Consider the following 10,695-nt stretch of genomic DNA (forward strand, 5'->3'; position numbering starts at 1 on the left):
CATTAAGCTGACACGCAGTCATATAACTGTAATACTGTTAAAAGCGGCGTTTAACCCAACTCACTCACTCACTCTTATCGAATAGAAAATGTGACTAGTGATTTACACATTTTGCAAAACATGCAAGGCGATAAACTTGAGTTTGTTGAAAGTCCTTCAGGTCTAATTTGCAGGAGACTAGACTAAACGAGCAGCAGAGAAATTATTTAGATGTAGAAGTACAATCTATGCTTGCAAAGGGCATTATTGAACAGGTTGTTTTTTCCCCAGGACGGGTATATAAGCACAGTATCGTTGGTACCTAAACCAAATGGAGATTATCGACTAATTTTGAATCTCAAGTAGTTAAACCATTCAATTGATAAGGTACATATCAAGATGAGCATCTGGTCTCTGCACTGGGTCTAATGGTTTGTTTGTTTGTTTGTTGTTTAACGCCGCACTCAGCAATATTCCAGCTATATGACGGCGGTCTGTAAATAATCGTGTCTGGACCAGACAATGCAGTGATTAATATCATGAGCATCAATCCACGCAATTGGGATCGATGACATGCATCAACCAAGTCAGCGAGCCTGACCACCAGATCCCGTTAGTCACCTCTTACGACAAGCATAGTCGCCTGTTACGGCAAGTACGGGTTGCTGAAGACCTATTCTACCCACGTCTAATGACACCTGGTTGTTATATGGGTTTAATTGACTTTACAGAAGTCTATTACTCAGTTAGTGTTTCTCCTGAAGACAGAACCTTTCTCCGATTCATTAGGAGAGGTGTTGCTTATCAATACAAGTGTTTGCCTTACGGATTGAAATCTGTGCCAAGAGTATTAACAAAACGATTGAAGCCAGTTTTCAGTGACTTAAGAAGTATTGGATGTAGCTGGAATATTGCTGAGTGCGGCGTTAAACAACAAACAAACACACTAACTCAATGTATTGCAAAGTTGATATTTCTGGATTTATGTGCATTACTTGATGTCTTGGAAAACATGTTAGCCTCAAGTTTACTGTAATGGACTTTCAAAAATACATCAACTTTATTTAACACTATCTCCCCCGTCGATGTAAAGGCAGTTAATTGACGCAATGCCCATATTTTATTGACGCTTCCTTCGAAAACAGATAGAGCTAGGCAAACAAATGCAAGGCGTTAATAACTGTATATGTAGCTACAGCTGTTTATCACCCACCCTTATCAAATCACACGTTACACCTATACGTTCGTGACATACTAGCAACTGGTAAGCTATTATTCTCACTAAACTTCATTCCATTGCAGTTAACATAACACTTGATATTTCACTGCAGTGAAGGTAACACTTTGACGTAACTATAGTCTCCCTTTATCGTAAGTGTCTGGCCTGTACACAAACTGTTTACGTTCCACATTTGGACTAACATCTAGTCTCTGAAATGAAAATATTTTGCAGAAAAATACATTTGTTAAATAATAGTTATAAAATATAATAAAAAGGAGCCCAGAGACTTTCTTCATTTTACTGCAGTAATCTAGACTTGCCAAACATGAGATACTTGCATGGCTGTATTGCATATATTTGTTTCAGGGTATGTATGACAGATGGTCATATATGGAGTTAATATCGCTTCTTGCCTTTTGTTATTCTCTCTAAAATGTTTCGTTATAAACTGTAAATTACTCACTTAACTCGTCAATCTGGACAGTTCATATCGCATAGCGTCATTTTTGTTACTTGACCAGCCTGTATTCTTTCGCTTCAAACAGCTGTCTCGTAGTTTTCTATTTTTTAAAGTTGATCTTGCATATAATCATATTTAAATGTATGTTAAAGACTTTTCATGACCCTAAATATTTTTTGATACTTTTGTTTATATTTTTAAAAATTTTGCAAACACGAAACTACTTTTTAAGTCGTGATGAATCGGGTGTTAGGTAGGGAGAATTTACGTTTTAAGGTTTTACATTTGTAGTGAAATAATTTAATTTTCCGATAGGCAACTACACAGACATTATATAATAAATAAGATATTCTATGTGTCGAGTAAAATATCATGTTTCTCTCATCTCGTGAAGGAAATATTTTCACTCATGGCTACGCCTCTCGTGAACATATCTTCTTTCGAGATAGATCCACAAGTTTACAACAACTTTATCGTCAGTTTAATCAGTAAATGAGAATATCTGTAGAAGTTAGAACAGGTGTAAATACGGACGACAGACAGTCACAAATCATTCTGTGTCTGTCTAATAAACTGACAGTTTATTCACTCAGGTCTTGTGTTGTTGTGTGGGTTGGTCGTGTACTGTGGTACCTCTGCTAAGCCAGTTGACACCCCTCACTCTCGCTTTTTAATACAAGAAGAAGAAGAAGAAAAAGAAGAAGATTTTTATTTAAAGTCACGCTTTGTACAGCATAAAAGTTGCTACATAGTGCGCAGAGTTATATTTAAACCTCTGCAGTGTGATCCATGAGGCACTAAAATCATTTAAAAGCGTAAAACATTTGTAGATTAAAACAAAACACAATAAGTTAGAAATAATAATAATAAATAATAAAAAAACAAACATTTGGAAAGATCACTGTGAAATTCTTGAGTACTTTAAACACAACAAAAACATTTCAAAAGTCACGTGGAGCAAACTTAAGGCAATCAACACACGTCCATAAAATAGACAACCACACAGATCAACTATGTAGAAGATGCGCTGTTCGAGTGTTTTAAAGCCGTACGAAGTGAAAACATTCCATTGAGTGTAAGTATTATTGCAGTACGTTATTATTTCTAGAGAATATAATCCAGAGCTTTGTCGAGGATCAGCAAACATAAATACATCACACAACCACCCTAAGCAACGCACCCGTTACATAACAAGAGTAAGCAAACACTCTCCAAAGTAAAACCACGTTGTCTACTCCAGGAGCAGGCGTTATGATTTATTATAGACTTCAGTGTGAAAGACTGAGTTTTCTGCCACGCCACTCGAAAAAAAGCTCCTTTGCCCCCGTCACTCAATGAGAGAGGGATGATATATTACCCGACACATGAAGAAGCCTCTGTATATCTCCTGCTCAACAACCTCTAGACACAGGACAAAACACTACTACTTTATCTCTTTACCGCAGTCTGTGACATCGAACAAATGCCTACGACATCGACCCATATTTCAACCCAGCTAATCTCATACGTGCAGAGCAGGTCCATGTCATACAGAATCACCCCGTCCCAGATAGCTTAGAGGGATAGATAACATAACACTATAACCATACTTGACAGGCATTCTAGAGTGCATATATCAATACAAACGTCACTGACATTACATGTTGATAGTTTGAATACATTAAGGAGCACGTGTTTGTAAGCATATCAGGTTTGATACCTGCATCGTCACCCCCCTGTCTTGTACACTCCCCTGTCATCTGATCACACGCTACACAGTCCCCACTACATTTGTGTTGACACTGACTCCCGTAGGCCCCGTCCTTACACCCACGACTACAGCGACCATCTTCCTCACACACACCATCCACACACGACCCACTACAACGAGCAGTGCAGTTAGTGCCATGAAACCCGCTTAAACATTTCATGCATTGCCCATTGCCACATACGTCACATCTCTCCCCGAACCATCCATCAATACAAGCTGAACATCTGCCATGGTGGTCACACACATTGTTTCTACAGCGCTGACAGTTCTTGTGACAATGTTTCCCATAGTACCCTTGAACGCAGCCCTCCACACACGATCCATCACGGCCGTAACACAGGGAAGACTTGCAGGAGGTACTGCACGGCGTGTGACACCGCGGACCGTGCCACCCAGTCGCACACCCTTCCTGACAGGCTGCAGTACTTCGGTTACAGTGTCTGTGTCCATCTCCTCCTTTGTAGCACTTCTCAGGACACGTTTTGTTACAGCGATGGCCATGGTAACCAGGTTCACACTGTTCACATATTCCAGTCTGTCTGTCACAGCCAGTGGTCCAGCAATGTTGACATCTCTCCTCACACTTCTGTCCATAGAAGCCTGCTTCACACCCATGTAGACAGTAGCCGGTGTTGCTGCATCTTCCCATCAGACAGTTGTCACAGGTTGTGTTACAGAAGTCCCCTGTCCATCTTCTCTCACACCCAGACAGACACTCTCCTGTATGCTCGTGACAGACTGGCCCCTTGCAGTTAGACGGACATCGTTCATCACAGTGTGCTCCAGTCCATCCTCCATCACAAGATTCAGAACAAGCACCTGTGTGTCTGTCACAGTAGACAGCGCCACCTACCCTACTGCTGGAACATCGTCGTGGACAGGGTGTGACGCAGTGTAGCCCATAGAACCCTGGCGTACATCTGAAACATTCCCCAGTGTGTCTGTCACATCCGTCTGTGTGACAACTTCCTTGGCAAGGAGAGCTGCAGTTTGATCCGTGACACCCGATGTTACATGACTGACATCTAAGCCGACCATTTCCATGTCTACAACCACTTGTCTTACATAGGTCGTGACTCGGGGGCACTGAAAATAAACATTTTTATGGTAGTTGTATGGTAAAGTATCAGATAAAACATAAGTGATATTTAAGAAACGATATAAAAATCCTTAAAGTAATGATTTCACAAATTATATCTCAGTTTTTACGTTTTTAAATTTTAATCGATTGTATGGTAAATTCGAACTATCAGGTAAAATATAAGTGATACGTTGTTTAAGAAGCGAAGTGAAAATCCTGAAAGTAGATTCCACAAGTTATATTTCAGTTTCGTTTCTACTTTAATCAAATAAACTGTTCTAGACCCTTTCTGACATGCAGAGAATAATTTCATTTCATCACTTATATACATACTTACCAAATGAGTCTGTGAGCGCCAGCAGGGTCATCACCCCAACCCATAGGATCTGTCCCATCTTCAGGGTCCCAAGAGGCAATCAGTTCGTCCTGACTGATGAAAACATATGTAAGGATAGGACGATTACTGCATAAGTTAAAGGTTTAGCCGCGCGGCAAGTGTTATACTTTAAAGCTACATCCTTCACACTGGCATCGTCATGAACAACACCATAGCACATATATCGTAACAAACCATGCCCACTAAGGGACCGACCATGCGTGGGTTTGGAGTGGGGACTAGATATTTTGTTCAGCTGTAAAACCAGATGGCTTTTCATATTAACACTAAGAGCCTAAATATCTTTCTAAAAGTCACCTTGCTGCAATGTATTTTTGTGGCAGACAATTTCCTTCTTTTGAAGAGTCAGAAGCATAAAAAAAGATTTCAAGAATTTTCAGGGATATTTATCATTTTTCGATAAAAATCCCAGGCTTGGCCATGGTATGATGGGTTCGACAGTCTCAGACAACTGGGCTTATTTTTCAGTGACCGCAAACATCCTAGCCTGACGTATCCCAGAAGTGCTAACACATTTACTGCAACTGGGAAATGGGTCTGCTACAAATGATGGTCTTCAAACCATATGGGTTCGACAGTCTCAGACAACTGGGCTTATTTTTCAGTGACCGCAAGCATCCTAGCCTGACGTATCCCAGAAGTGCTAACACATTTACTGCAACTGGGAAATGGGTCTGCTACAAATGATGGTCTTCAACCCATATACTTACTACTTTATATAATTACCTTGGCATCCGATAAAAAAACATACATACCTTGGACAGTCATAACCCGATACGACGTAATCTGACAGTCAAGTGCGCCCAACTGTACTCCTACCTGCGATTTTATATGCACCCTCTTAAATCCGTCATGTCAAAGGCTATCTCTCTCTGTATAGACGCCATGAAGTGTTTGTATTTGTAAATAGTGACCGAGAAAAGACGTGCCGTTATTTATAAGACTTGGTGGCAGAGAATACCCTTGTAAGTTTGTTTAACGTGCAGGTCATTTTATTATTGATCTTTTTAGAAGTCATTTGTAAAGCTTATGAGTAGCGATAATATATCAAGTTTTGGTGGTGGTGTAGTTGTTTGGTGGTGGTGTAGTTGTTTGGAGATGGTGTAGTTAGTAGGTGGTGGTGGTGTTATTGTGTGGTGGTGGTGTTATTGTGTGGTGGTGGTGTAGTTGTTTGGTGGTGGTGGTGTAGTTGTTAGACAGAGGTGGTGGTGTAGTTGTTAGACAGAGGTGTTGGTGGTGTAGTTGTTTGGTGGTGGTGGTGTAGTTGTTAGACAGAGGTGTTGGTGGTGTAGTTGTTAGACAGAGGTGTTGGTGGTGTAGTTGTTTGGTGGTGGTGGTGTAGTTGTTAGACAGAGGTGATGGTGTAGTTGTTAGACAGAGGTGTTGGTGGTGTAGTTGTTTGGTGGTGGTGGTGTAGTTGTTAGACAGAGGTGATGGTGTAGTTGTTAGACAGAGGTGTTGGTGGTGTAGTTGTTTGGTGGTGGTGGTGTAGTTGTTAGACAGAGGTGTTGGTGGTGTAGTTGTTTGGTGGTGGTGGTGTAGTTGTTAGACAGAGGTGTTGGTGGTGTAGTTGTTAGACAGAGGTGTTGGTGGTGTAGTTGTTTGGTGGTGGTGGTGTAGTTGTTAGACAGAGGTGGTGGTGTAGTTGTTAGACAGAGGTGTTGGTGGTGGTGGTGTAGTTGTTAGATAGTGGTGTTGTTGTTAGGAGGTGGTGGTGGTGGTGGTGCTAGCTGGTGGTGGTGTTTTTGTTAGGTGGTGGTGTAGTTGTTAGACAGAGGTGGTGGTGTAGTTGTTAGACAGAGGTGTTGGTGGTGTAGTTGTTTGGTGGTGGTGGTGTAGTTGTTAGACAGAGGTGTTGGTGGTGTAGTTGTTAGACAGAGGTGTTGGTGGTGTAGTTGTTTGGTGGTGGTGGTGTAGTTGTTAGACAGAGGTGATGGTGTAGTTGTTAGACAGAGGTGTTGGTGGTGTAGTTGTTTGGTGGTGGTGGTGTAGTTGTTAGACAGAGGTGATGGTGTAGTTGTTAGACAGAGGTGTTGGTGGTGTAGTTGTTTGGTGGTGGTGGTGTAGTTGTTAGACAGAGGTGTTGGTGGTGTAGTTGTTTGGTGGTGGTGGTGTAGTTGTTAGACAGAGGTGTTGGTGGTGTAGTTGTTAGACAGAGGTGTTGGTGGTGTAGTTGTTTGGTGGTGGTGGTGTAGTTGTTAGACAGAGGTGGTGGTGTAGTTGTTAGACAGAGGTGTTGGTGGTGGTGGTGTAGTTGTTAGATAGTGGTGTTGTTGTTAGGAGGTGGTGGTGGTGGTGGTGCTAGCTGGTGGTGGTGTTTTTGTTAGGTGGTGGTGTAGTTGTTTGGTGGTGGTGTTGTTAGATGGTGGCGGTTTAGTTGTTTGGTGGTGGTGGTGGTGTTGTTGTTAGGCGATGCTGGTGTTGTTAGGAGGTGGAGGTGTATTTGTTTAGTGGTGATGGTGTAGTTGTTTGGTGGTGGTGTAGTTGTTTGTTTAGTGGTGGTGTAGTTGTTAGGTGGTGGTGTAGTTGTTTGGCAGTGATGGTGTAGTTGTAAGATAGTGGTGTCGATATAGTTGTTGGGTGGTGATGGTGTAGTTGTTTGGTGGTGGTGTAGTTGTTAGGTGGTGGTGGTGTAGTTGTTAGGTGGTGGTGGTGTAGTTGTTAGCTGGTGGTGGTGTAGTTGTTAGGTGGTTGTTGTGTAGTTGTTAGGTGGTGGTGGTGGTGATGGTGCAGTTGTTTGGTGGTGGTGTAGTTGTTTGGTGGTGATGGTGGTGGTGTAGTTGTTAGGTGGTGGTGTAGTTGTTTGGTGGTGATGGTGTAGTTGTGTAGTTGTTAAGTGGTGTTGTAGTTTTTAATGGTGGTGGTGTAGGTGTTGGTGGTGTTGTAGTTGCTAGATGAGGATGATTGTGTAGTTCACAGGTGGTGGTTTAGTTGTTTGGTGATGTTGGTCCAATACAAATAAATCAGATCCAAAGAAGAATACCCAAGTTTTTAACAAGACCTTGATTACACATTTTACTTTTATATGTGTAGATGATTGTCGTGGCCTTTCCTGGACTCCAGGAACTAATGTGAAACATGTCTAGGAAACTTAGTTTTCTCCTGGTAGCGACGAACTTGTAAATAGTAGTGGGACCCCGACAACCGACAACCGCTACAAACAGTTGGGAAGCGTATATACATGAGTCCTCCGGCACTCGAAACATCTCAGTAACGTTCAAGTTCTTTACAACATATTCTGTATCAAGTGGAGTTTGAGTACAGCCATACGTCAAGCGAAGTTACCTACTCAAAACTCTACATTTGCATATTCACATACTATACAGCTTCTGGTATCTCAGACGAAATCAATAAATGTCATTTTGGGCACATATTTACTTTTCAAACATAGTAGTCATGTGGTTGCAACGGACGTTATCCCTACTAAGTCGATAACCAAATATTTGTTTGATGTTACAATGTTTAGTGCCATACATGGATCTATATACACAGATGGGGAGTCCATGTTATAAATCAGTTTGCGTTCGACATGGAGTTTGACATGGGGCAGATTATACATGTTGATTCAAACTTCAGTAGCGCTGTTGGGGGAGCAGAGCTTATCTCGTCTGGCTGGTAGATTACATATTCTTTTGTAGATGAGTGTGTCATGTATACGTGATGTAAATGATCAAAACCGACTTGGAGGTCTTGACGGGAAATGTAAGCCCCTCCTTCCCCGCCTACTAATACAGTTCATCATCCTTCCTTGAAGTCGATTTTTATATCCTCTTTAACTTAACTCCCCAAAGTAAAATGTTCCCAAACAAGCTTTGGAATCCTTACTCTATTTCTCCCTCATCCATAACTACGCATTTAACATCCAATTTACCCCAACGAAAACAGTATAAGCAATAATAAATGGTCTTGATTCAAAACGCGTGAGTAAACTAAACCCTAACAGATACTGGTGAGCGGCGACTGATGATTCCCTACTGAGGATTGGCTTATATACCCGATATGCGGACCATGTGACTAGGAAAATGGACACAGCCAATGACCATGTTCCTTACATCTTGGCAAGGGTGAAAACTGGACGTTTATAGTCGGTTATCCCTCTTGCCTATAAGGTTTGGAGCGCTGATTACAAACCGCACGCACGACTAAACGGTCCGAATAAACACATATCTTGGATACATGACAGCTGATGTAGTCGCTCCATGTCTGCAAACTGACCAAAAATATACCAATTTGTATAGTACTATTACAACAATGTTGATAGTATAGATTTTTATGATATAACACAATAACCATACTTGACACACATTCTAGAATGCGTATATAAGTACAAATGTAACTGACATTTTATTTTGATATTTTGAATACATTAAGGAGCAGGTGCATTCAAGCATATCCAGTTCGTTAACTGCATCGTCTTCCCCTGTCATCTGATCACACGCTACACAGTACCAGTGCTGACACCGACTCCCGTAGGCCCCGTCCTTTAATCCTCGACTACAGAGACCATCAACCTCACACACACAACACACACACCACACAATAACGATCAGTGCAGTTAGTGCCATGAAACTCGCGTGAACATGTGATACATTGTCCTTTGCCACATACGACACATCTCTCTCCCAACCATCCATCAATACATGCTCAACATCTACCATGGTGGTCACACACACTGTTTTGTTACAGTGAAGTCCGTGATAACCAGGCTGCCACCCAGTCACACACCCTTCCTGACAAGCTTCAGTACGTCGATGACAGTGTCTTTGTCCATCTTGTCCTTTGTAGCACTTCCCAGGACACGTTTTGTTACAGTGATGTCCGTGATAACCAGGCTGACACTGTTCACATATTCCAGTCTGTCTGTCACAGCCAGTGGTCCAGCAATGTTCACATCTCTGTGAACCCACAGAAGCCTGCTTCACATCCATGTAGGCAGTAGTCGGTGATGCTGCAACTTCTATACAGACAGTTGTCACAGGTTGTGTTACAGAAGTTTCCTGTCCATCTCCCCTCACACCCAGCCAAACACCGTCCTGTATGTTTGTGACATAGAACCCTGGCGTACATCTGAAACTCTCCCCAGTGAGTCTTCCATATCCGTCTGTGTGACAACTTCCTTGGCATGGAGAGCTGCAGTTTGATCCGTGACACCCAATGGTACATGACTGACCATTTCCATGTCTACAACCACTTGTGTTACATAGGTCGTGAATCGGGTGCACCGAAAATTAAATCTTTAAGGTTGTATTATGGCAAATTCGAAGTCTGCAAATCACAGACTGAGACACACTGAAGATATTGGCTTCCTTTCGCAGAGTTCTACCGGTTAGAAACATGCATGCCAAAGGCAATAGTTTGAGCTGTGAGTGAGTGAGTATGATTTTACGCCGCTTTCAACAATAGTCCAGGATATATCACGGCGGGGGACACCAGAAATGGGCTTCACACATTGTACCCATGTCGGGAATCGAACCCGGGTCTTCGGCGTGACAAGCGAACGCTTTGACCACTAGGCTACCCGACCGCCCTAGTGGAGCTGTGGATAATACAAATCAACAAAACAAATGACTCATCTTACTGAAGTGTCAAAATCGGGAATGACCCCCAACCCACGTGCACGTGCATGAAACATTTCGGGTTTTTCGTTCTGGCAGTCATTTTTCAAATCTGATCTTTCTTCCAACAAATTACTAAGATTATGAAACAAAACAAAAGCATTCTTGATATATTTTCTCCTCATAAAGACATAATCATGGCACAAACAAAGGAATGTTCATTATTTTAGCTCACTTAGATAGCCTTAAGG

At 42.0% G+C, this 10,695-nt stretch overlaps 1 protein-coding gene and 1 pseudogene across 1 annotated transcript; both read right to left on the reverse strand.

Moving 5' to 3' along the window:
• Window positions 1–3,262: 3,262 nt before the first annotated feature.
• Window positions 3,263–4,918, reverse strand: LOC139459165 (scavenger receptor class F member 2-like). The gene is made up of 2 exons (XM_071240619.1): window positions 4,830–4,918; window positions 3,263–4,497 (listed from the first exon to the last, which is right to left on the reverse strand). The coding sequence occupies exons 1-2, from the start codon at window positions 4,885–4,887 to the stop codon at window positions 3,263–3,265; spliced, it is 1,293 nt and encodes a 430-aa protein (XP_071096720.1). The 5' UTR covers window positions 4,888–4,918.
• A 4,278-nt stretch (window positions 4,919–9,196) lies between these two features.
• Window positions 9,197–10,090, reverse strand: LOC139458605 (multiple epidermal growth factor-like domains protein 10; annotated as a pseudogene).
• Window positions 10,091–10,695: the final 605 nt, after the last annotated feature.

Source organism: Haliotis cracherodii, unplaced genomic scaffold (genome assembly GCF_022045235.1).
Source record: "Haliotis cracherodii isolate W230 unplaced genomic scaffold, xgHalCrac1.p SCAF_13, whole genome shotgun sequence".
NCBI lineage: Eukaryota > Metazoa > Mollusca > Gastropoda > Lepetellida > Haliotidae > Haliotis > Haliotis cracherodii.